Genomic DNA, 27,785 nt, shown 5'->3' on the forward strand with positions numbered 1-27,785 from the left:
AGATAGAGTGATAGAGAATCGTGATAGAGTGCTTTTTAGACTGGCTCTTTGCAAACTTAATAATATAAAGCGTCGACTTTCCTCTGCAACCACTGTTTGACCGCTGTAGATCTTTTCCCCTTTGCGCATTTTCTCTTCATGACTGTGCCGACTGGCTATTTCTGTGGCTCCCTCTCGTTTCGACATTTTTTTAATCCTCTCTCTCTTCTGCCCTTTTCCCCTTTCTATCTTCTACTCATTGCAACATCTCTTTCTTTCCTCTCTATCTTGTTTTTCTTTATCTTTCTAATTATTTTTCTTTGTCATCGTTTTTTTCTTCTCTCTCTCGTTGTACAGTTGTTTTATTCTTTTACTTTAAAATCTCTTCCTTTGTATTTCTTTTTTTTGTTTTCTTCCAGTTGTGTCTCTCTTTTTCTCTCGCTAATTTCGACGTTTGCTTACCTCTCTACTTCTCCTATCCCTCTCTCTTTCTCTTTCGCTTCAGCCTTCCTATCCCATACCGACATCATCCCCTACTTCCACCCCTTCTCCCTACCACGGCAGAATGGCAGTCGACAGAGCGGCCGCAGTTCGAACACGCCAGCTTGCGGATAACGAAGGATCTGTCCGTCCGCTGCTTCCACCCTCGCAGACGATTCCTCTTCTCGTTCCTTCGAGCGCCCTTCGGCCTCTCTCTTTTTCTTTCTTTCTCTAATTTTCCTTCTCCTGTTTTCCTTCTTTCACTCTTTCTCTTTCCTTGCACTTGTCTCTCCTCCAGTTCTTCGTGCGCTAGTTTATTCCGTGTGACGTTCATCCCGTGCGGTCGAACATCGTCGAAGCTATTCTCCAAGTTGATACGGCGCGACACCGATCAGACGGACGAACAATACCGTTGCCGCGACATCGTCGCTCGTTGTGCTCTCTACGTCATTATACAATCATACACGGCACATCGTAGCGGAATGGCTTTTCGGCAGATCAAGGAGTCGCAGCCACGCACCGGTTGATAAGAGGTTAGTCTACGTATACATAAATATTCGCTTTTAGCGACTGCAGGCAGTTCTTCCTAGACGAGCTCTGTCTCTATGCACATTCAAGAAAGTGGCGAGCCGCCGGGATAGCCGTTGTGCTCCAAATTCATCGACAGCAATGGGCAGCACACACATACGACACACCCAGCCACGAAACGTGCACCTTTGAGCGTGTCTAGGGTAACGGTGAGCCTTGCTTCGGAAGCCGCGCGTTCGACGCTGCTAGATCAATAACATGCCGCGAGGAAAACTCGTTCACGCGAAAGCTTCTTGGTTGGCCAGGAGTTCGCGTCGCCCCGCGATCTCGTTTGCATCTCTAGAGCGGTTGGAGAGCGCGATAATCGTTGCGTCGAAACATATCGGTGACGTATGAAGACGTGTCGTTCATCGAATCATCGTCGTGTTGTGATGATGATAGCCTTTGGTAAATTAATCCATGTTAATTAATTGTTTTTAATTTACTTGACAATTAATCGCTAGTGAACAATAATAGTGAATAAATTGTTAATTAATTCACATTAATTAACAGTAGTCTTCAGTCGATGATCTATTAACTCCAAATTAATTGAGGATAATCCTCGGAGAGAGAGAGTGGAAGGGGAGATAAATGCTAAAATTGATAATCTAATTAATTTACGCCAGTTTGCGTCAGTTCTGAATTATGACCCTCTAGCTGGTTCGCTAGTTGGTTTACAATTCATTAACAAATCGACGGTAGTCGTTAGTCTTCTGAAGCTTCAATAAGCCAATTTCGAATGAGGCGAGTTCGATGAGGAAGTCATATTCCGCGTCGGCGAGCTAGGAAGGACGCACGTAGCGGTGGTGTGTCATAGTAAATCGAGGCGGCTATCGATTTTTTTACGTATGTGCCTCGTTGGCTTGAATGTCGAGGATGAACGGAAACGTTGCGGTAGATATCGGCATCCGATGAACGCAAAAGCCGATTGAATAACAAGATTATGTTCCAATACAAAATAAAAAAAATACGCTTGTACGACAGATAATGTAGTAGTGCACCAAATAAGTTGCATTTGCAATCGCAATTGAAAGTTTAATAATGTGAGTTTTAGTTTAGTTAGTGAGCGAAAGAAATATATCAAACTAGCGTATTACAATCAAATTTTTACCCCTGCATTTTTTTGGTGGCAATTTTCATTTTCAAAATTAAATGCGGAATGTCCAAAAATTAATGACATATTTCTTGATTAATTCGAGGAACTTAATTTAAAAAAAAATTAATTTTGTTACGAAACATCCTTCCCAAATTATATTTTTCAGCTACTTTATTTATTGAATAAGTTCAGCAATCACTATTTTATAATTTTTTCGTGTTTGCTATGAACTATTCTAATTTAATAAAAAACTAATTTTTGTATATTTGTAATATATGATATAATATTTATAATATATAATTATATTATATGATGTATAATCTGAAACTTTTGTTATACAAGTGAAATAATTAAAAAATAAAATTTTTTTTTCAGAAATGAAAAACATTACTTTATTTTTTTTAAATATTAATATATCTTTAATTTGTTTTCCGAAAGGAAAAATCTAGTGGACATATTAAATAATTATATAAATAGCTAAAATAAATTAAAATAATAAATCAATTTCAAATAACTCATAATAATTCATAATAAAAATTGATTTTTCTATGAATTTTAATTTTTATATACAAATTTGATGATTATTAAAGAATTAAAAATATAAAAATCATTTTGCTGATTATCTTATTAATGTTATTAAATATTAAATATAAGTTACAGTTTTACATCGAGCGGAAAGAGGGATCAATATTAAATCAAGATTTTGAAAATCATATGGGCGAATTACTTTTAAGTTACTTTTTTTATCTGTGTATGAAATAAATTTTTTTATGAAATGTCTCGATATTTTTCGCAATTATTATAGAAAAAGATGATAAAATATTGATCACGTCATTTAATTGATGATATTATAAAACTGTTACTATTGAATGATATTTTTATATAATAAACTGCGTTATATATATATATCTTGATTCAAAAAACTAATTCCTAAATATATTAAAAAATATATACATAAAATTTTTATATTACAGAAAAATGATTTAATATTTGAATTGCTACATATATACAAACACACACAGAGACATGCACAACAGCAAATTAAAATATTTAATTTGTAATATAAATAATGCGAAAAAATCTAGTCAGTCACAATGAATCTTTGCACTATGACATTTGTTGAAACTTCAATTGAACGTAACATAATATGTATGAAATACAAGAAATTAGATTAATAAAAATCAATATATTCTTTCGTACAATTTGATAAAGATAGTATTCCATGACATACCGGTTTTATCTTGATAAAAAGCGTGACCTCGTAAAGGATAAAAATAATATCGCAAATTTTACGGCCGGATCTAACTTTAACCTTTTTACTCTGTGTGTTCTAACTACAATTAATATAGAATCCGGCTATAAAAAAAAGGAACAGGAAGAAGTTATGCTGGACATGATTGTTCTGTCATACATTTTCGTGTAAATAATTTTCTAAATCTTTGTTTAAAATAATTTTCTATCTTTCTTTTCTCATTTTTGTGTTTTTGTCATAATATATTGTGTTTCTATTATGAAAAAATTTATGCTTCTTTTTTTTAAATAAAAATATATATAAACACACATGCTGTAAAGATGAGACAAATGCAATATTCGTTCATCTACGGGGTTGTCATGGAAATGGATTGATGGAGGCGACGTGTACTACGATAATAAGTGGATCAATGAACGCCATATTTAATAAGCGCAGATAAAGGAGCGCATCAATATCGAGCTGAAAGCATTGGCACATGCCTGGAAATTCGATTGACACGGCATTTCCAATCATCGGTCGAAGAGCCGACTCTATTGGAAATGGTAACGAAATTTCTGATGAAAGCGACGTTTTTAAAAGCTGCTATAAGCATGACAAGATAGTTGCTTTTAGCATTGAGTGTTTGTTTGCTATGAGAGGACTAAAAGACATTTCTCTTTTTATCAAACTTATTTTACTATTAAATTTATTTTTTGTTCTATTCCAAAAATTTAAGTTGAATATTTGAAGAAAATCTCTCAATATTTTGTACTAGAAATTATTCGCCATTTTAATAAAATTTTAAATTTTGGAATTCTCAAAAGTATCAAAGTATTTTTCAATCTGTTTTATAGATTTTTAATTCAAAGATTAATTTTGTATATTAAAAGCTGCAAAAAAGAATTACCACAAAATTTTTTTCTAAAACATCCAATATATTTTTCTTTCAAGAAACCATTATTAAAATTAATGTTAGATGTCTCTGAAATTAATGTTAATATTTTCATTTTGATATCGAAATGTAAATTTCTCTTTTCAGAAAATAAAAAGTTTGATAAAATGTTTATTTGTTTAATTTTCTTATATACTTAAACGCGCATAATAATTATTATTACTTATAGTTCTTTTTAATCGCTTTTATATTATCAATTTACTCTTTAATGAAAAATGGAATGCGAAAAATGTGCATTGTTGGTACGCTGGTAATGCACCAAACTGAAAAATATGTATGTAGATTATACTTATTGATATCCTATAAGCACGGCAGAAATTTCGTTTATGAATTTCCATAAAATCGATAATATAATACTATCGAAAATATGATTAATGAATTCGAAAAAAAGTGTTATTTGCGTTATTTTTATCAAATCTATTTTTTAGGAACATATAAATTTTCTTCCATTGAAAAATATATCAGAACAAAAGTATATATTTTGGGGATCGTAAAAACTTGCATCGATTTTAATTTTAATAATAGATAATAAATTTAGAGCAGGTTTAGCGTTGAATTTAAGTTTATTATAAATCTAAACTATATAATATTATGAATTTATTTTTTTCTCTTATAACAGAAATGACTATAAAATATTTTAATCACAAATACAAAAATTGTTTGTAAATATATCTTAAATGATGTAGATATCTCGTAACATAAGATTTTAAGTTACAGCTCGTTCAACTCCAATCTAAATCCGGCTCTAAATCCGTTTGAAAAATGTGTACCGATGGCGCACTGCTAATTATCAAAATCGAATGTTATAACATATGTGTACACACATACACATGGACAGCATCAGTTATCGATCTCTTTATACATAAGTTTGGCGGAAATTTCGCGTCGCGGCTGTGGCGCAATCGTGTGTCCCGGATCCTCTTCTTTCTTCTCCTTCTTCCCAGTGCCATTTCGAAACTTTTCCCCGTGGGGCGCGTTTACGTGATCCAATAAGTTAATCGCCCGTACCGGTACCTATAACGTTGTTCGGTCGCATTGCGCTTACATGCGGGATTAGTATCTTAACTTGATAAACTCGACGTTGTGTTACGTAATCCGCTTCCGACTATTTCCTTGCTTAACCTGCAACGTCGGCACACTTATATATTTTTTCTTTCTAATCCATTTTTATTGTTGCCGAATATTATTGATTTATATTTATGAGCGCTTATCTGTGTTTGAACTGAGATATCATTTGTCAGATGATAGTATCACAAATACCTTCATACATTTTGCAAAGATTATATAGAGTTTTTCAAAATAAACAAACAAAAATAAATATGTTTCTCTGATAAAATTTAAGTTAGACTTTCGCGAAAATGCAGATAATAGTAAATGTTCGATTATTTTATTTTAATCGCAATGATAGTTTCTAAATTTAATTGTATTACTATATATTTAACATTAGGAAAACGTGAACACATTGTAATCAATAGGTAGACTTAATCGATAATAAACTGCTTGTATAACTGAACAGATTGATAAATGAACTCAAAGATTTAATGAATGAAAAAAGACGCTCATTGAAAATTAGATATAATAAAGAAATCAAAAAAATAATCAAAAAATTATTTATAATTGATTCTATAATTGTTTTATTATGGGATTAGACAAAGTAATTGTCTAATAAAAAAAGAGACATATTCTTCAATTTTTCTTTAGAAAACTATGCAAATTAAGAATATTTTTTTTATTTTAACAATAAAATATGCAGAGAACAATTTGATAAAAAGATTGGCATACAAATAATTAATGGAGTTATTATAAAAAAAAAAGCTTAAAAAAACAATATTTTGCATTGATATGATTGATTTTCGCCGACTGATTGATCTGAGAGTCAAAAGCAAAAAAAAATCTACAGACTAGGAATTTAGAAGCATGACGTGATATTAAAAAAAGTATTTTAAAAAACATATTTTTAAAATTAAAAAAATTATTGATTCTTTTTTACCTTTTACATTGATATAAATCACTCCTTATAATTAATGTATTATTTAATTTCAGAAATTAAAATTAATACGACTAAATTCTCCATATTTCATTTGATCTTTTTTGTTTCATTTATTAATACATTATTTCTGGCATATTATGTATGCTATATTTGATAATTATGTATAATATTATGTATAATATATAAATAAATAATTTATTTTTTCTATTAATATATAATTTAATGCAATTTTTATTTAATGTGTTCCATTTAATCAAATTGATGATCCTAATGCAAGGATTTTGTTCCTTTAATTATAATTATAGATTTTGTTAGTTTAATTATAATTATCAATATCCAATTTATTGAGATTATACTGTCTGTAATAATAGTTTTTTAAACAAGAATAACTCACGAAATACAAAATGTTTCATGGTTTTTGTAACGTAACGCTACGAATCTTTTCATATCATATTGGCCAATTACGTTATTCTAAATTATATTACATCAGACAGTTCTTGCCTTCGTTAAATATTCATCATATGTGCATAGACAAATACCGGGAGCATTATCTGATAACAGTTACATACTATTCCACATGGACAATCTCCTTTCACATTTCAAACCGACAGTATATTTCACTTTCTCGGCCCAGAAATCACGCGCGTGCGTTACAATGACGGAAACATTTGCATTTCTGGGTTAGGCATTAACATGCCCGTATATACGTGTCTTTGTACCCAAATGAATGCGTATATTGTTACAATGAGTAACGATCATACAAGAAAGTCGCCGATTACCTACCGGTTCATTTGAAAATTAAAGCAAGAATCATTATTTATATGCTCTTTATTCTATTAATTCAATTACGTTAATTATCAAGAAGTAGTATATTATTATATGTAGCATAAAAATACTTTATTTCATTTTTCTCTTTGTCGTTGTAGACTTTTTCTCGCAATGATTGAGATGAATAAATCTATTATCAATTTTTCAATAAATATTTGAACTGATTTTTTCTCTCTATAGTTTCTTGAGATTTTCTATTTTAAGAGAAAAATAACAAAACTTGAAATATATTCTATATTTTACTGGATAAGATTAAAAATGTAATAAAAAAATACTTTGTCTTCAATATTCCTATAAGAATACAATAAATGATATTAGTTTTCTTGTATTTATGTGATTATCTGATGTTTGAAGAAATCTGCTCTTTTTAGACAAATCTGTTAAGACAATTATAGAGCATTATTTATATAATTGGATAACAATATAGCATTAATAATTTTGATGATACTAACATTGCTGTTTTTTTTTCAGGTCGTTCTTCGACTCAAGATCCTCTTGTTATCTTAATTATATTATATTATAATTATAATATAATTATAATATAATATAATTATAATTATAATTATAATATAATATAATTAATAAACGAAGAACGACCTGAAAAAAACAGCAATGTTAGTAAAATTATCAATTAATTTTTTTAATCATATTTAAATAAATATTTAATATAAAACATGTTAAAAAGCATCAATGCTTACTTAAAAAAATTTTTTTAAAGATTAATTTCAAGAAATACACTTATTTATTATAAATTTAATAAATCTGACAAAATTCTTAGTAATAACTCACATAACATCGACATGCATCACTGACTAAAAAAGTCTCATGTAACTATTATCTCATGAAAAACATTCGAAAATCTCTCTTCGAAAATTTCTCAGATTGTTTCCGCGATATTTTCTACTTTTTTCCAATTTTCAGATCCATAGTAATTCTGTTCGCTCACTCACTGAATACTGTATCGCGTGTTTGCGATATGTATATGCGTGCGTAGACACGCGCACGAATTGAAACAGACATTTAGTTCGAATAGAAAAAGGAAGTCAGAAGGACGGCCGGAAACAATCGATATGTTTGCACTGTGACGGCCACGCATGTCTTTCTTCCGTTCCAGTTCGTTTCCTACATTCATGTTGATAACGCGCAGCGTTGCACGCGGAAATCGATTGTCGCGTTTGGAAAAATTCCAGACGAGAAAGAGAAAAACGCACGTACACGTGTATTCCCGTATATTTCTCTCTCCTTTCGAGAAATCTGATCGTAGATATGCTTTCATGTCGAAAAGTGGCTCTCTTTTCTCATATGTGGAGAGCTTACTTCGCTCCGATTTCGCCAGCCGGAAGCTCCTTATCGACGGCTTCTGCGCGGTTAAGTCTCATGGCATATAGTTGTCGCAAGCCTTTCCGAACACCAGCAGTAGAGCTCGACACGCTGACCGATACATAATAATATGAAGCACTGTATTACATTCTGTCGAGAAAATGTAATTCGCGAAAACCGTTTAAAAATGTGTACAAATTATACGAATAAACTGTGAATAGTATGAAAATTTCTTTAAAAATTGATTAATTTGTACAGAAATTATTGTGAAGGTATTTGAGCGGGTCTGAATTTGACATAATGGAAAATGAAAGCAGCAAAGTGAATTTAAAGTTGTATAGTGTTAGATAAGTGGTTTTAGGATGCGCATGTTTTCAATAAATCAATTTTTTAATAATTGAATAATAAATTTATGATAGTAAATAAATTTATAACAAATTATATTAATAATTAAGAGTAACGTCACATTAGATTAATAGCAGCACGAAATCGATATACATTTTTGCATATATATTTATATATAATTATCTTTCTCTTCATCAAATTATTCTTGAAGTTAATTTTTAAAGAGAAATAAATATACAAGATCTCTCGGTTATTGGAAAATTGGGCCAAGTCGTGCACGATGAAGCAATTCGTCCGCCAATTTTATTCGTCAAATTAATTCTTCGTCAGATGCAAGCGATGAACATTTCTTCATTAACGGAGCCGGAGCTTGCAATAAATCATCTATTTTTCGTAGCACGTGTCTGTTCGCGTCAGCTCATTTACTCGCCAGAGAACATTATGCCATTGAGAAGTATGCATCAGTAATTCCATTTCGAAACGTCTCGTTCGCAACTAAATCTATCCGCCGACGCAATTACATTGCGTAATGACGCAATGCGTAATAGCGTTGAGGCAATATTAAATTAAAATCTATTAAACGACATAGAATTTGTATCGGTGAGATTATAATTTAGTTCTATCGACCAGTTTCCATTCGAACTATAATAATTAATTAAAATTTATTTTTAAAAAGTTGTAAGTAAATGTCATTAATTTGAATTTTAAGACACTATAAATAGATACCTCACAATATACGTTAATTGGAAAATAATTATCTCGTATAGGAATGCCCTAGATCTATTAAAATAAAATGTTCAAAATGTAAAAATATATTTCTCTCTTTCTTTATCTATCTTTATCTCTCTTTCTTTATTGCGAGTACAGCTTTAAGGAGAGAAACAAAAATATAATGTTATATATTTAATTTAATTACAACTCGATATTAATTAAACAAACTTTATTGGAAACATTCTAAACAAGAAATTTAATATTGAAATATAATACATCTCACAATTAGATATTTTTTTGAGTGATTCAGTATTATTATAAAAGTTTATAAAATTTATGTAGAACATAATTTGTTCCACGATATATTTGCAAAGACAGATTTGAAGATATTATGCATTTTTATTGATACATCTTTTCGATGCTCGAAGATTTATCTCTTGCAGAATAGAACGCAATTTAAATTGAGTATGATGTATATCACGAATGCATGCAAAAGAGAGTGAGAAAGAAAGAGAGAGATAATATGTATGTGCATATGTGTGTAAGTGGGTGAAATACTGTACACTATTACATGCACGCATCGAAGAGTCAGTGCAATTATTGATAGACTTGTATCGCACGTACGAAGAGGTCAAATGCAATTAAGCTTTATACCACTCGTAGCCCACGATCCATTCTACGCGAAATTGGAGAGTATTATGTTGTCAGTAAATGCGGGAACGGATTTACTGAAAAGCTCAATAAATTCGTTCGATATAATCTGTAAGCAAAAGACTTGGCAATCGTTAAATTCTACAATTCAAGGCAATGTATTTTTAATAAGACTCAAGTGAAAATTAATAAATATGAAAAATTGTTATAGTAAATATTATAAATTATAGACTAATATTTCGCAATTTTTCGTACTCTCTAATATTTGTTAATATTCTTAAATATTTTAATAATAATAATTTCAATATGTTATAATAAATACTAAAAATTACTAAAAGATTACTAAAATGTTGAAGATATATATATATATATATATATCTTGTAATTTATAAAAGTTCATTAATTTAATACACTATAATGATACCATTTTTCTAATTATAATTTCTTTTTTCATAATTGCAATAGAAATAACACATATAATTTAATTAATATAATATATAATATAATTATTTTATTTATTCCATTTTCAGTCATTTTAGATTCATAAGTCTTTTGATCACTGAATATTCCAATCTCTGGTGCTTTAAATTTCCAGCTTATAAATTTAAATCCTATAGTCGCATAAAATTCGTATATCTCTTTCGCACAAATCTTTTTAGTCTTTGTATGCATCAATCGCTATAAATTCTCGTAAAAGAGTCGATTCAAACCCGTCTGAAGTAATCCGATAGCATTTTAAGAGAGGCGAGAGAGGACTTTTCAAACGATCAATTATAATTAAGGTAGACTCATTCGCCAAAGTCGCCTGTACAAAGTAATTCCTCTCCAAGTACTTCCATAAGCCGATAAATTCAGCTGCCTCCCTCTTCATGGGTGACAAGAATTAAATCTTTGTCCCTGCGGGGATGTATGATTGATTATTCTGCTGTCATTTTCATCAAGTCAGCTGCAAACACGATTCGGCGAAAAAATTTATTGTCAAATTTTTGGCTCAGTACCTTAATTGGCGAATGAAATTAGGAGCCTTCAAAGGCTTTCGCGATTAAGGCTTTTGGAGCTTTTGAGAGTGAAAGCTCACACTATCCCGAAAGCTGGCGGATCGCAAATTGCTATTTCTCGCGTGATGGCGCAACGGGATTAGGATAAACAATTTTCTTCGCTTTTGCGTACAACGGTTTGCAATTACGCGAGTAGGAGCTTGCATCGAATCGTACCTTTGTACGAAAAATCGAATGGAAATTGCGTGCAGATATTGCCGCCGCTATGTCTAACACGCAACTTTTGTGCTTATGTTAAACACAATGGATGTAATAATCGCGACGGTTAGTTCAACGGTGACCCTAATTTGCCTTATACTTAATTAGAAATTTCTAATTTAATAGTTAAACTCGCTGTGCGTTTAACGAAATAATCCGGTTCTGTATAATGGAAAGATAATTATAGCAGTTTTACTCTCTAATATAAAATGCATTAATCCTCAGCTGAATTTTAAGTTGCAATTTAAAGCAATTAGCTATTGACGTAAATTAGTTTTATTGGTGCTATATTATTATAATTGGCTATAATGTAATTCCGCATTTATGCATTTATTCATTGATCATATGCAGCTAAATATAAAAGATGCCGTTTAAAAAATTTTCCTCTTATTATTTAAAATATTAAAAATTGTGAAAAAATATTTAGTGTGCGAAAAAAATTTTGAAAGATTCAAAAATATTTTTTACAGTGAATTTCCAATCGTTTTCAATTTTGCAATTTTGTTAAATAAAATAAAGAATAAAAACACATAAAGTGGAAAAGTAAAAGTACTCAAACAGAAACATTATTTTTTATGAAAAATAATTTTTCAAATTTTTCTTTTTTTCCTAGAATGCTCAATTGATGTATTAATTGTTAATGCAATTGCAACTATTCATATCTTTTTCTCAGAGTTCAAGTATCCTTTTTCCTAGCACTTTTCATCTAATTAATATCTTATTTATCTTTATCATTATTACATTATAATTATCTTATAATATTATTTTTGTCACATTTATATTTATCTTTATTGCAATAAAAATAAATATTGTTTCTCTTTCTCTCAGTTTAAAAAAGCGCGTAATCAATACTACACCGAAAGCAGAACACGACGGCTCCGTGACCACGTGAAGCGGCTGGGCCTCCTGTGACGGGGGGTTCGAGGACCGCGTGTGCATCCCCTCAGAGCGTTCCTTCTTAGACGATGATAGACCCAAGCTCGTCCGAGGAGGAGAGCGAGGAGGATCAGAGCACTCATCATGGCGGTGGCGGTGGCGGAGGTCGTGCCGGCAGCGGCAGCTCTCACGGTTCCCGTCGTCATCCTAGCAGCATCGGCAGCGGTCCAGGTTCCGGTAGCGTCGGTTCGCTCGCCTCGGGCCTCACGGCCTCGCCCGGTGGCCCGAATCACGTGGGTCCACCCAGCACTGCGAGCACCCATGGGTCCGGAAGTCGCACCACCGTGGGTCCGCAAGACACCGCCGGGGCCGGCTTGGACGTGCCTAATCTCAGCGCCAGGAACTCCCTATCGCCGTCCATGAGCGCGGCTCAAGATGCAGCTAATTACGCCCAGAGACCTACCAGTCCGTCTCCTTCTATCGCCAGCGAGAAAACGGAAGCGGAGATACAAGTACACGCGCAAATGCACTCAAAAATTTCTTCCTATTTCCGAGACAAAAAAGTCTCTTTTTGCCACAATTTTTTTCAAATATTAAAAGTATCTACAGTTAAAATATACAATATATGTATATACATAAAATAAAAAAATAATAAAATGTGTATTATAAAATATAATATACGAGAGAATTTAGAAGAGAAACGATATAATATTCCACATAATAAAGGGACAACTATTAAATTGCAATTATTATCGATAACTAAAATTATAAGAAAATTTAGCTAGGGTCAATTTTTTTTTCGCGAGAAATTGGATGACAACTTTCCCAACAATATGAACAGCATCGCTTCGTCGATACAATTTTTTTCTTTTTCCCTAGGATAAGCAAGAAAGAGAAGAAGAGGAGAGGAAAACTCGGATACAGCTTTATGTCTTTATATCTAGATGCATCGCTTATCCATTCAATGCCAAGCAACCGATGGACATGACGCGAAGGCAGATGAAAGTCACAAAGCAACAATTGGAGACTATATGTTCTCGTTTTCAGGTAAATAAATTTTTTGTCGTTTGAAGAAAGAAATTCATTAATTTTTGCTACTAAATATAAAAATAAATATAAAAATATAAAAATAATATGAAGATATAAAATAAAGCGTATGTATATAAAAATCTGCTAAGATAAACTTATAAACTACATTGTTGTTGTTGATTGTCTATTTATGTTTTACTGAACAAGAATATTGCTTAAAACATACTTGTATTATGTATTTAATATTTCATGAAGTAAGAGAAAACTTTTATGGCGAATGGCCGATTTATCGAAGCCTTATGCAGAGTTTTATAGGTATCTATCGTGTAACCTTCACCTCCGTTGCTCTTAGATATATCGAAGCTGTACGATCGCATTAAATTATTAGCCGTTGTAAATATAGATTGTCTCCCTTATACGATGCAATCGTGTTTTACATCTTACATCGTGCTGCGTGAGATTTATATTAATTTTTCCTGCATTTATTGTTATGTACAAAATCAGATTTATATATCAATTTATATATCAAATATTTAGATATTTCTCACAGGAATATAATATCATGTAAGACGTACGTAATGTTTAATCTATTCATCAAATATGAGTCTGTTATCGATTACTAAATATCATCAAATGTCAATTGAAGAATCTATACGATTTAGAATTATATCAATATTACAGCTCGACAAGAGAAGAATCTCAAAGAAAATTATACATTACAAGATGTATAGTCGTTTAAAATGCGCGCATGTGTGTGTGTGAATTGCAGAGTTTTTTGAAGGGTGAGACGCAGATCATGGCCGACGAGGCATTCCACAATGCTATACAGAATTACTTCGACGTGTTCCTTAAGTCGGATCGAGTAGTGCGAATGGTGCAAAGCGGCGCATGCTCCCAGCTCGACTTCCGCGAGGTGTTTAAGAAGAACATTGAGAAGCGTGTTCGGAGCCTCCCGGAAATCGACGGACTGAGCAAAGAGACTGTGCTTACGTCCTGGTTGGCCAAATTTGATTGCATCTTGAAAGGTACTGGTGACGACGACACCAAACGGCCTTCCAGGATGCAACAGCAGTCTTTAAACTCGGAGCTGATACTATCGAAGGAGCAGCTGTACGACATGTTTCAGCAGATTCTTGGAATCAAGAAGTTCGAGCACCAGCTTCTGTTCAACGCCCTCCTGTTGGATTCAGCCGACGAACAGGCTGCCGCCATCAGGAGGGAGCTGGACGGTCGCGTACAGAAGGTCAACGAGATGGAGAAGGTACCGTGACGGTCGCTTCTTCTTCTTTTCATTTTTGCTTTTATGTTACTTTAATGCTATTTCATTTTGGACATGGATACGTTCTTTCTCTCTGTTCTTATCGTCCACTGATTGCTTCTGCTCGTTCCTGAACACCGACCGTTCCTTCTCTATCCTTAGAACCGCAAGCTCATGCCCAGGTTCCTTCTGAAAGAGATGGAGTCGCTCTACATCGAGGAGCTCAAGTCGTCTATCAACCTGCTAATGGCTAATTTGGAGTCGTTACCGGTCTCCAAGGGTTCGATAGACAGCAAATACGGGCTGCAGAAGCTGAAGCGCTACAACCATCGTGGTGAGCGCTCCCGCTGCCGCGGTCAGGGCTCCCTCGCTAAACTGGAGGGCGACTCCGCCGATTCCGATCCCCAGCTGACGAAAATGGACGTCGGCCTGACCTTCCAGCTGGAAGTAGTCGTAATGGAGGTCAAGGGCCTCAAAAGCCTAGCACCCAATAGAATAGTTTATTGCACCATGGAGGTGGAGGGCGGCGAGAAGCTGCAGACCGATCAGGCCGAGGCCTCCAAGCCTATGTGAGTAGAGAAAAAGAGAGAGTCGATCGTGAAGATCGAGACTCCAATTGCAATAACCGATCAGGGGGGTCAGGACCGATCGCATCATTCTCGTCCACGGGTCCTATTTATAGGTGGGACACTCAGGGTGACTTCACCACGATGCATCCGCTGCCAGTAGTCAAGGTCAGACTGTACACGGAGAATCCGGCAATGTTGGCGCTCGAGGACAAGGAGCTGGGCAAGGTGATTCTACGACCCACTCCGTTGTCTTGCAAGGTGCCCGAGTGGCATCGTATGACTGTGCCCAAGAACTGCGCCGATCAGGATCTGAGGATGAAGATCGCCTGTCGCATGGAAAGGCCGCTAAACATGAAGCACTGCGGCTATTTGTACGCGATGGGCAAGTCCGTATGGAAAAAGTGGAAGAAGCGGTACTTTGTGTTGGTCCAGGTCTCGCAGTACACATTTGCGATGTGCTCGTACAAAGAAAAAAAAAGCGAGCCGTCGGAAATGATGCAGCTCGATGGCTATACAGTGGACTATATCGAGGCCGTTTCTGCTAATCTCATGGTCGGCATGGATTTAGAGGGCGGAAGGTAAATTTTCCTCCCCCCACAGAGAGAGAGCGAGAAATACCTAAACCCCGCCGTAGTAGCATGTTTGTAGTCGCGCAGAATCGTGAAATTCGCAAAATTGTGAATTGCAATTGTTTGTCGTCATCAAACATGTTAACTATAATTCTTCACTTTATTAAATTTTCATCGAGATATTTTTTATCATTAGTGATAGAAATTTAATTAAATTCTTTTTATTTTTATAAGGCGACACTTTATCAAACATTGTAAATCAATAGCGCTTTACAAAATATAATTTTATGTTAATTTTGTAGCAAAAGGTAGAATATTACAAGAGAATACAGCTTTATTAGGCTAGTTAAGCGCTTAATTTTTCTCGTGTAGAATTGTAAGATGGTGAAATACAGTCTTCCGTCATTAGACGAAATGTTAATTAAAATTAAATCCATCAAATTTTTATTGAGATAATTTTGATTATTAATAATAGAAATATAATTGAATTAGTTTTATTATTATATTAGAATTATTATAGAACACTATAAATATATTTTTTGCAACTCAATAGCTCTTTAGACTTGATTAAATATGATTTTAAATTGATTTCGTAATAAAAAATAGAGATAAAAGCGAATATATAGATTTATATTAATTATAGCTCGTTAAGCGCTTAATTTTTCTGTATCGATATTTTCTAATATGATCGAGTAAGATATTTCGCAGCTAGCTGGCTAAGATGCGTTGGGTCCCGGTCGCACATTTGCACAATTCGCAATTATGAGTTGCGTATATCCGACAGGTACTTTTTCAACGCTGTGCGCGAAGGCGACAATATAGTATATGCTTCGGACGACGAGAACGAATGTCACCTGTGGGTGATGGCAATGTACCGGGCGACCGGTCAGTCACACAAACCCACCCCGCCCGTCTCCGTGGCGGACAAGAACTCCACCATTAGCAAGATCCAAGGTGATGCTGACCGAGCGAAGAAGCACGGCATGGAAGACTATATTAGTGCCGATCCGTGCAAGTTTGATCACCACGTTCTATTCAAGTATCTGCAAAACTTGATCCTGGATTACAGATTGAACGATCCTTACTGCTCCCTAGGCTGGTTCTCGCCCGGTCAAGTTTTTGTTTTGGACGAGTATTGCGCCAGGTAATGAAGCTCGTATTTATCAATCTAGTTAATTCGATCATTTGCAGTATTTGTAGATATTTATAAATATATTGTTCATACAGAGATTGTGTCATTGTGCGTAATTTTAACCAAATATAGTACAGTTTATGAATTAAATAATTGAGGAAATATTGAAAAAAATCACAACACATATACATACATACACATGAAATTGAGATATATAAAATTAATCTTTTTCATAAGTTTTTTCTTTGCAATATCGATTTGAGAGTCTGTTTTCTAATGATAGATACGGCGTACGCGGGTGTTTTCGGCATCTCTGCTATCTTAACGATCTGTTGGACAGACTAGATCGTGGGATTATGATAGATCCAACATTGATACACTTTAGCTTTGCCTTTTGTGCCACTCATGTCTACGGTAACACAACGTCGGCCGATGGCGTGGGCTCGATTACTCATGAAGAGAAGGATAAGTTTCAGGATATCAAAGAACGGCTTCGACAGATTCTTGAAAAAGAGATCACCAATTTTAGGTAAATAATTTTAACGTTGATTGCAGATTATGTATGAAAATAACGTCGCGTAATGTATGAAAAAACGTTACGTACGTAACGTATGAAAAAAAATACGAATATAAATTATTTATATACGATTTATATAATTTATATTCGTATTTTTTTCCATAATACAAAAAGTTAATTTCTTAATTATAATAAATTATCTTTTTTTCAAAAATTATTCTTTCTTATTACAGCAATTTTTATTACAGCAATTCTTAATAATAGAGTTGTTGAAAACGTTGTTAAAAATTGATCGATAGTCTTCTCGTAATTTTTTCCCCAAAGATTAATGTATGAATTATATAATCTTTTGAAACAGGTACAGTTTTCCATTCGGGCGCCCGGAAGGCGCGTTGAAGGCCACTTTATCTCTGTTGGAACGTGTTCTTATGAAAGATAGCGTCACGCCTGTACCACAAGAAGAAGTGAAAGCGCTGATAAAAAATTGCCTGGAGACAGCAGCACTGGTAAATTATACGAAACTGTCCGCCGAGGCGAAGATCGAAGACGATCTGAGTGGCGAGGTGTGCGTGCCTTCCAGCAAGAAGCTGGAGGATCTCATACACCTCGCCGAACTGTGCGTGGACCTGTTGCAGCAAAATGAAGAACATTATTCGGAGGTATTAGTTGGGTTTTTAGAACTGAGTGTCGATTCTCGGGGTTCTCGAGAGAGAGGGTCAGCATGCCTTGATACACGGACTTGGTAAGGGTCCGCCACCTCCTCAGAAGACAAAAGCGCGCTTCCGCCGTCCATTTCTTTTCGTCGTAGACTTCAATCGTGTAGATAATCATAAAAAGCTTCTGATATCATCGCGAAAATTGCTTTCGCTTAGAGTAATCGCTGAATCGCAGACGTCGTAAATGTCCTTTTGTAATCGAGAGATGTTTACTTTTTTGCGGAAAAGCAATACTTTGTCTTTTTTTTATTTGTTACTTTTTTTAATTTATCACATGTACCATATGTATATACATCATTAAACACATATCACAAAACGATGTAGGATAAATGCATCAAAAATAGATAATATCTGATCTAAATTTTTGTATGTAAAATAATATAATAAATAATATATTAAAATAAAATAATATAATTATATTTTTAAAGAAAAAGGCAAAACAAGTTACATTTTAATTATATTTTAAATATAAATTAAAATAATCAATTATTTTTGCAGTTTTAAATTTGGTAATTTCGATTAATATTCTTATTAAAAATGTTATTAATAATATGTGTTAAAAATAATATTTTTATTTAGTAAAGAAATCGAATTATTTATTGGTGCATTTACCCTAGTACCCTACACGTTGCTGCGTTTAGTTTAAATTTAGTTTCATTTTCACTTTTCATAAAATACTTTTCGCAAACGAGGCAAGTCTTATCGATATTCAATCGCGATATCCTCGACGTCTTGCTCGATAATCACGAGACTTAGAGTTGCAGCAAACGCTCGTCGCTTAGTGTCACGAGTTTTATGATCGTTCTCACGCACATCATGAAGTAGAAGTAGTGTCTTCTGGGTACTCGAGGGCCCCGTGCTCAGGGTGGCGTCCCCATCACCCCGAGCTAGAGGAAATATGCCCACCGTATATGTGCGATGTCCAATATTTTCACGATCCGCTCCTACTACACTGTACCGCAGGCGTTCGCCTGGTTTAGCGATCTTATGGTGGAGCACGCCGAGATCTTCTGGTCGCTATTTGCCGTCGACATGGATAAAGTCCTTGCGGAACAACCGCCCGACACGTGGGACAGTTTCCCGCTGTTCCAAATAATGAACGATTATCTCAGAACTGACGGTAAGTTTAAATCTTCATTCAAGATCTTCATTTCAACATCATTTCTTGACGTTTTTATTATTTTATTATTTTTTTAGATATATTAAAGATTCTATTGCTTTAAGTATTTTAGATTATAAGAGATTATATTGCTTTAAGTATAGATCTAAAGATTCTAGATGATGGCGAAATTTAATTTGCATGCAGACAATTTGAAGAATGGAAGGTTCCATCAGCATTTACGCGATACATTTGCGCCATTAGTAGTGCGTTACGTTGATCTGATGGAGACATCGATCGCTCAGTCGATCCATAAAGGTTTCGAGAAGGAGCGATGGGAAATAAAAGGGAACGGTTGCGCCACTTCGGAGGATCTTTTCTGGAAGCTGGATGCGTTGCAGTCGTTCATCGGCGGACTGCACTGGCCCGATCAGGAGTTTAGGCAACATCTCGAACAGAGGCTGAAGCTGATGGCTTGCGACATGGTGGAATCATGTATACAGAGGACCGATGCGGCCTTTCAACAATGGCTGAAGAAAGGCGTGACTTTTATTTCGACCGATTATATTATACCATCGGAAATGTGCGCTATGGTGAATGTTATTTTGGATGCCAAGAATCAGAGTTTTAAACTTTGTACTGTCGATGGTGTTGATGTGGTAAGTTCACGACCAAGTTTTGGTCCTTGAGAAAACCGGCTTCCAAAATCCAATGCTTCATAATTTAATCCATTCCATATTAACATTCCATAACTTTAATATTTATGATAAACTTGTAACAGAATTTATAATGTGTGCAAATATTTTTATATAAAAATGTAATATATATTATATAATATTATATAATTATATCTTTAAACGCGATAATGGAAACGTACTGAAATTAATCACCCAGCTCAATATATTTCACGTTACTATGATTAATATTTATAATTAATATTTGTGATTTTAGCATCAATATCACGCCAAAATCGATGACATGATTGAAAAGACTTCAGCAGGAATGAATCAAGGAATGATTAACAAGCTAATAACAGTATTGGAAACGACACTCTCAAAGTTATCTCGTTATGACGAGGGATCGCTTATCGGCTCCATTCTTAGTCTTACGGTATTTTTCATTTCGTTCAATAATATAGATTATTTATTATTATCAATTTTATAATTTCAGTTATGGTATTTTATAGTATTTCCACAATCAATGATAGATTTTTTTATCAGAAAGCCGAGGTGTGACTCAATATAAACTTGAAGAATAATCGGAACTTTTTTAGCACTTTAATATCTAACAATTTGTTTTTAGAAGGTATCAGGAAGCGGAAAGGAAATGGGACAAGCCTATGTAAACTTTACGAGAAACTGTATGGATCAGATTCGCAGCAAAGTCCTTGACGAGTTGTGGATTTTGACTTTCTTCGAGGTGAGAATCGATAAAAAAACAACAGAAAAGAACTTTACTTTAATCTAAAGAATCTAAAGAAAAATTATTATTACTATAATATATTTGCGTTATTGTGATTGTCATTTCGCTTGGTTGTCATTATTTTGATTTGTAGCAATGGTATACAGCGCAGATACAAATGTTATGTAACTGGTTGTCCGAGAGGCTCGATCATAGCTTGCATTTGTATCAGTGTACCTGCCTAGCTCACATCGTGAAAAAGATCTATTCGGACTTTGAGCTCCAAGGTGTCATGGAGGAGAAACTCAATACGAAGACATATCAGACTATAGACAAAAGAATGAAGACAGAAGAAGCAACTTGTGCCTTAACCATGAGCGCTCAGAATGAAGAGTAAGTTTTGTTTCTAACAATAAAATTAAAAAATATATCTAATAAAATTCGTAAAGAAATATTACATATATATATAATTTTTCCATAGAGCTGCAAATTTTTAGCTGTATCTTTTCATATAAAAATTATTTACAATTTATTTAATTACATTTATCTGAATTTTATCATTTAGAAAATTTTGAGTTGAAAAATAATTAATTAATTTTTCTCTTTTTGCAGAGGGCTTTCGGAGAATGGCAATGACGATGAGGTTGAGAGACCTAAGACAAAAGTGACGATCGTTGAGACGATAACGGAAGACGCGAATTATGTAGCCAATCTGAGCAACGTTACTTCGAACGTTGTTGGCAAAGTTGGTAGTATGTTTGGCAAAGGCATCGGCGGTCTTTCTACAAAATTCGGCTCAGCCAGTAATTGGTTCTAGTTATTGTTTCTAGCACTCTGCCAGTAAAAAACCTTACATTCGACTAGTACGTTCCTTCGTCTAAATAAGAGGATACGAATGGGGCAAGATTTCTAAAGGCGTAGCCAGTATCTTATAGGCAGTACGATGATCTAGAGTTTTGTCCATATAAACGAATAATACGATTCAAACGATGCAATCGATCGGATCAGTTGGCTTTTATCATCTCGCGAAATCGTTTCAATTTTATTGCGGAGTTTCTTTGAGACTTTTGATAGTTTGTTCCAGAATTAATACTAAAAAAATTACTTATTGATGGACTCACGATTGAGAAACTAATTGTTGATATATTTTTGTTTACTTAGATATAGTTTTTCTGAATTTCTATTAATAGATTTTTTAGATCTCGTAAAGCGCGCGTGTTAAAAATTATCAAATTTGTTTTAATTGACCATTTAAATTCATTTTAATTTCATTTAAATTCATTTTAATTGGTCGTTTTAATTGACCATTTAAATTCATTTTAATTTCATTTAAATTCATTTTAATTGGTCGTTTTAATTGACCGTTTTAATTATGTTTGATCTCAGGTAATAGCAAAGATATAGTTGAAATATATTCGGAAAGGCTGATTGTGTGCAAGAACACGCACGATATAGACAAGAGTAAACGCGTAGATATATCTAATCATATTATAAACAAAAGTATATGTATATAAACGTACACATGCACACATATGCAATGTAATTATGATATATTCATACATTTTGTCGTAGTCTGCATGTGTCAGACTAACATTGCTAATATATATATATATATATATATATATATATATATATATATATATATATATTAGCTGTGAATTGTCGGAACACAGAATATACAAAATTTTTCCTACTGTGTATCGCAAGTTGGTTTTGCGGATTTAGTTGTCGAAGGATAAAAGTAAGGGCACGTATTTTGCGTAAAACTGGGAAAGATTCTCGGGTCGATTGCAACGTTATTTAGATAAAAAATATGGGGAAACGCGACAGTAATATGAAAAATCGTGAAACGGAAATGAGAAAAAAGGGAAGTAAAGGAATACGCGACTTGTCGAAATTGCTTTATTTCGCGACCAATAATGCTTTTTCAACTGTTAGATACGATCGCTGTTATCTGTTGGACGACCATTCGCCCGATATTCGAGCAAAAGAAATGTTCCTTTGAATGAGAAATAAGATACACAAGATGAGATCAAGAGATTTGTCGAGAAATATTTTATTTCTTTCATGGGGCGAATCTAAAGTCGATTTTTCCAGTGCAAGAATTTTCAGCATTAAAAATTTAATCGTAAATTGATCCTCGTTGAAAGTCTCTCAGAAATTAAAATTGATAATCAAAATTCCTCTAAAAATATAATCTTAATTGATAAAATATCTTGCAAATTTTTGCTGAGGATTGAGTCTATATTCATCTGGGTCTCAAATATTTTTCGAAGTCCTGGGCATTTTGTATAAGAATTGATATTGATTTAATTATTCACATATTTCGTGAATATCAGATTGTATAATGAATGTGTTGGATTTATGCAGTTGATTTCTAATTCATGTGGACAACTCAATTGATAAGTTTCTCAAACGGCAATAAATAGTAGACATTTCAGCGTAGAATTTAAAAAATTAATCGGGTCGCAACTTGTGATACGTTATTGGCGTAATCTTTCGTAGCTTTTTCCGATGGTACTATATTTACTAAACATATACGCAAAGAAGTTTAAGCATATTAACTAGTCGCGATCGAATGGTCGCTGACAACCATCAGAAGCAGTGAACGTAGTAGCACGTTGTGTCTTTTATCTACGTTACATTATTACAAATTATTATACAAATCTATGCATGATATCGTTAATAATAGCGTATTGTCCGCGAATCACTATATGAAAAAATTAATTAATCATTATTTGCGAATGAGAAAGGAAATACAAGCAATTATGCACAGTGAAACTTTCTTGGTGAGAATCGAATCGAAAGAAAATAATTAAAAAATTCACCACTTATTAAAGAGTATTAAAATCTTTATTTTAATATTACAAAGAACAATAAAGGGAGAATTCTTTAATTAAAAATCGTACGAAGGCTATTAATGTTTCGCCAAAGTAAAGTTCTTCATGTGCACCAAACTGTGTGCTCGTTTGAGAATATTTCATTCTTAAGAGTAACTCTCACAATATTCTGAAATTTTCTAGTGATCTAAAAACATTTTGGTAGTAATTCGCAACCGGGTTTGCTAGATTTTGCTGCTGGGGAAGTCGCTTTTGAGAGGATTGAAATATATAAATGAATTGCGCGTGGGTTGAATATTGAATCGCTTTCGATTTTGCTCTAATTGCACGCGACAGGGAGGAAATATATATCTTTTCTCTTTAATTTTATATCTTTTTTTTGCCGTTGTTTTTTTGTCGTCGTTATGATACTAATTAACGTCCTATAAAAGACACGTGTTATGTAGGTTTACAATGCAAGAGAGCCTTGTCTCTGGATCACGAGGCGCATGTATATTTTCAACTCTTCACGATATATAACGTTCATATATTAATGGATATTCATTCAGCTTGATATAAACTCTTGAAAGTGCATCAAACGCGAAAGTATAACAGCGAGGCAGGATGAAAAATGTACGTCCCTTAAGAATTTTAGTTATTTTGCGTTACGATATTTCGTATATAAATTTTTATTTCTATGTTTCTGTGCTTTTTAAAAAATGCGCGAGACAAATCCTAATCGCCTTTATAACCATCGAGCTCTTTGAGCTCTTTCTGTCTACCTCAAGTTCCAAGAACCACCCAAGAAGAATAAGTGAAAGTATGATTTTAAATTATTTTAATTTTCGTGTTCTCCTTGGGATTATATATGTAGAATAATTCCAGAATAAAATAATCGAGAAAAATTAACATAATTAAGTAATTTATAAAAATAGTTTTCAAATTTCATAATTGAGTTAAAATTTACATTTTTAGCAAATAAAATGTTAAATATGATTCATTCTAATGAATCATATAATTCTTATTTAGAATCTATATGATTCATTCTAAATAAGGAATTACGCATTTCAGAGAATTATAAATTGCCAAATTTCCTATGTGATATAATTTTTCACTACCTGGTTGGCGGCGGATACATTTTTCATTCTACTTCGATGAATAAGGCAGTATAAAATTAAACGTAAAAAAGAAGGCTAAAAATACATATAGAACACATACACAAATGTAGAGCAGTCACGCGAACGCGAGGCAAGGGATTTACCATTCGTTTGTACATATTTTAGCGATGGCGAAACGGGAAAGAGTAAATTTTTTATATGACACAAAAAAAGCGAAGCATGAGAGCGGAGCGTGTAAATTATTTCACGGATTAAAAAATTGTCCTATTATGCGCTCAAATTGAAAAAGGCAAGAGAGATTACAGATTAAAGAAATCCGCATGGCTCGGTAGTTTCTGTATCGGCGCATACATATGTGTGCGCGTGGTAAGAGTAAATTTCTAGGGACGATGTTATATTTTTCATCGTCGACTTTCGAACTTGACAGAATATTTTTTTATGCATTGCACATTTATGGAATAGGATGACCAAAGGCGAGTTTCTTCTTTTTCTCTTAATCTTTTCCTATTTTTTTGTTTCTTTCTTTCTCTCTTTTTCGAATTATCTCTCTCTCTTTCTCTCTATCTCTTTCTCTCTCTCGCCAGAAATTGACAAGGCAAACATGGTAATTTGCTAAAGGATGAGACAAATATTATTATACATTCTATATATAGATTCTTTTGTTTTTGTTGTATTGTCTTATGTTTTTGACGCCCAAAAAAAGGAAAGTTCTATGTGACAGTTATTTATGTATATAACATTGTATTACTTTTGACACGTTAAGCTAGCAGTGACGTAAATTGCACTAAAGCTACATTGTTTTTTAAATCGAATCAAATATCGCGCCGATTATATATAATAATGACGTTTAAGAAATGTTTTTATTTTATGCTTCGGAATATTTTCTCGTTTTATATTTGTATTATTTTTATCTCAGTTTTTTATAATTGTTTATGTAAGCCTTGGAAATTCACCGAAAGCATCTTTACAGTCATAAATATGAACAAATCTAATTTAAAAACAGTTTCTCAACATTATTAATTTTTCTAATTATTGAAAATCAAAAAGTGATAAATTAAAGCCGCGAATATATAAATAAGTCATAAAATTTTATTTTTTTAATTTTAATTAAATTTTTGTATCAAATTATTGTATCAGAAATTTTTTCAACTCGATACTGTCAAAATATAGAAGATTTCATATTTAATAAAAGAAGAAAAGTAAACAGGATATGAAAGAAAACAAGAAACATTCACAAAAACCTGATGAGCACATTATTACAATTGCTTGAATGTTTCGTCACTGATATCTCAATAACTAGCAAACTGCAGTGATACAATTGTATGATTTATTGCCACGATGATGTATATCAATACCGACTAAGTAAACGCGGCCTTATACACACACACCGTACATGATAATTTACGTCGCGATCGTGACGAGATTCTACGAGAGCGGAAAGTCAAGCGCGAGCGAGATTTGTTTAAGCCCAAAGAAAGAGAAAGTGGGGAAAAAAAGAAAAGAATACAAAACACAAGGGGAATTTGAAACTTTATCAAAAGTAAAAACAATATCCAAATTATTATACTATACTTATCAATGCTAACAACGTTAGAATTATTATGATTATCGTGGTTATTCTTACTATTGGTAATTCTCCTATACTCTACTAATTAGATTAGAACTGTTACGAAATGATCTCTCTCTCTCTCTCTCTCTGTCTTTTGTCTCACTCTTTCTGTCTATCTATCTACCTATTTATCTATCGATTTATCTATCTATTTCCGTCTCTATTTCACTACTCCGATAATAGTAATTCTTCACCGATCGAACTTCGATACGAACACTTCTGTCGCCAGCTCTCTCTACCTTGTCTGTCTGCCTTTTTTACCTTTTTGTGTTTTTCTCTTTGTCCTATCTATTTCCTTTTTTTCATCAATTTCCTTTTTATCCCTCTTTCTTTCCTTTTTTTTCTCTCTTTCTTTTCTACTTACCTTTTTCTGTTTTGCGTTTAAACTGTGACTTTACTTCAATCGAAGAGATGGTCTTTTTACTCTAGCCAGTGTTCTAGTCTCAATTTAACTTCTATTCAACTGTTGTTCTCTCGTTAATAAAAAGTCCGACGAAAAAACAGAACAAGATGCAAAAAAAAAGATGATACATATCCTGATATTTTTTATTTCCTTCTCAATGATCGGCTCCAATAATCGGCACTCTATCAATATCATCCAATCATGCGTTTTATCACGAAGAAAGAAAGAGAACAGAAATCACTCGCTCTCATTGTTTGTCGCCAATACGATAAAGTCCAGAAGGGAGAGTATACGCGGTATGAATATGCGCATTTTTTGTAAATAACGACATAATCCTACCATGCACATGCAATACACATCCTCATCGTAACATCATCATTGTAACAGAAAAACGATCGAAAAAGAAAAATCTTCTGTAAAGAAAAGATGGAATTAAAATAGATTTAATTTTTGTTGGAATTTTTAGAATGAAGAAAAAAATAAGTGAAAAGAAGTAGAAAAATTTAATTTTTCTATTCTTTTTTCTTCATTTCGAGTATTCGAACAAAAATCGAATTTTCGTTTATTCCATCCTTCCTCGTAAAGAGCGGAAAGTAAAAATAAGTCCAGACGATTAAATTTCACTGTAAATAAGCGACGCGCCGACGTAAATTTAAATTTTTGTGTCATTACTCGCTGGAGCTTGCAAAAAAAGAAGAAAAAAAAACGAAAAAAAAAAGAAAAATCGCTTGTTTAATCGGGGTAACGAATGAATGATAATCATCGCCTGTCTCACTCTCTATCTCTCACTCTCTCTCCCTTTCTCTCATCCATTTTCACTCATCGAAGCATTAATCGCATCTCTTTACTCGACTGCAAAGCGGAAACGACTGTGATCTAGATTAGTGTTACACATCGCATGAACAAGAAGAAAAAAAAAATAATCGATCGATCAGTGCTTAAATGCGACATCGACCATGGTCATGACAACATAGATTATGAATGTTTCGTAGCGATTAAGTATTTCTTATGGACTCTCACGCATATATAAATAAATGAAATATATATATATATATATATATATATATATATATATATATATACATACACACACACACATATTACGCCACGCTGAGAGAGGCTATGTGAAAACGTCGGAATGTTCTTTTTTTCCTTTTATGGAGCATTTGTGTAAGTAATTTGCATGTGGGGCAAGAATGCAAACGCATACATGTGTAATTGCAATTAATAAAGTATACGTTGTAAAATGTAACATGTCATGTAG

At 33.3% G+C, this 27,785-nt stretch overlaps 2 protein-coding genes across 7 annotated transcripts in view; one reads left to right on the forward strand and one right to left on the reverse strand.

Annotated features, from left to right (window-relative positions):
• Positions 1–27,785, reverse strand: part of LOC145964646 (putative fatty acyl-CoA reductase CG5065) — a 47,349-nt gene that overhangs the window by 18,304 nt on the left and 1,260 nt on the right. The gene's annotated exons all lie outside the window — the stretch shown is intronic.
• On the forward strand, positions 539–27,773 carry Cadps (calcium-dependent secretion activator 1). Of its 5 annotated transcripts, none has more exons than XM_083087621.1 (15): positions 539–992; positions 12,235–12,794; positions 13,162–13,329; positions 14,081–14,572; positions 14,732–15,138; positions 15,252–15,716; positions 16,492–16,851; positions 17,123–17,368; positions 17,715–18,015; positions 19,036–19,192; positions 19,379–19,830; positions 20,123–20,281; positions 20,477–20,590; positions 20,727–20,965; positions 21,185–27,773. In XM_083087621.1, exons 2-15 carry the CDS (start codon positions 12,372–12,374, stop codon positions 21,387–21,389), a joined length of 4,188 nt encoding a protein of 1,395 aa, XP_082943747.1. In that variant the 5' UTR covers positions 539–992; positions 12,235–12,371; the 3' UTR covers positions 21,390–27,773. The 5 variants fall into 5 exon arrangements, with proteins under 5 accessions (XP_082943747.1, XP_082943742.1, XP_082943744.1 ...); XM_083087616.1 differs by having other exon boundaries at positions 540–992; positions 20,474–20,590; XM_083087618.1 differs by lacking the exon at positions 539–992 and adding an exon at positions 1,296–1,434 and having other exon boundaries at positions 20,474–20,590.

The sequence above is a fragment of the Camponotus vicinus genome, unplaced genomic scaffold, assembly GCF_025532165.1.
Source record: "Camponotus vicinus isolate PSW18456_S1 unplaced genomic scaffold, iyCamVici1.0 SCAF_13, whole genome shotgun sequence".
In the NCBI taxonomy this organism is placed as follows: domain Eukaryota; kingdom Metazoa; phylum Arthropoda; class Insecta; order Hymenoptera; family Formicidae; genus Camponotus; species Camponotus vicinus.

What these genes read in the sequence shown, in the direction of transcription:
- Cadps (XM_083087616.1), top strand. Translation starts at nt 12,372, where the DNA reads ATGATAGACCCAAGCTCGTCCGAGGAGGAGAGCGAGGAGGATCAGAGC. An exon ending in AGGTCAACGAGATGGAGAAG is followed by an intron (nt 14,573 to 14,731) that starts GTACCGTGACGG and finishes CTCTATCCTTAG; the next exon opens with AACCGCAAGCTCATGCCCAG. An exon ending in GCTCCATTCTTAGTCTTACG is followed by an intron (nt 20,282 to 20,473) that starts GTATTTTTCATT and finishes ATTTGTTTTTAG; the next exon opens with AAGGTATCAGGAAGCGGAAA.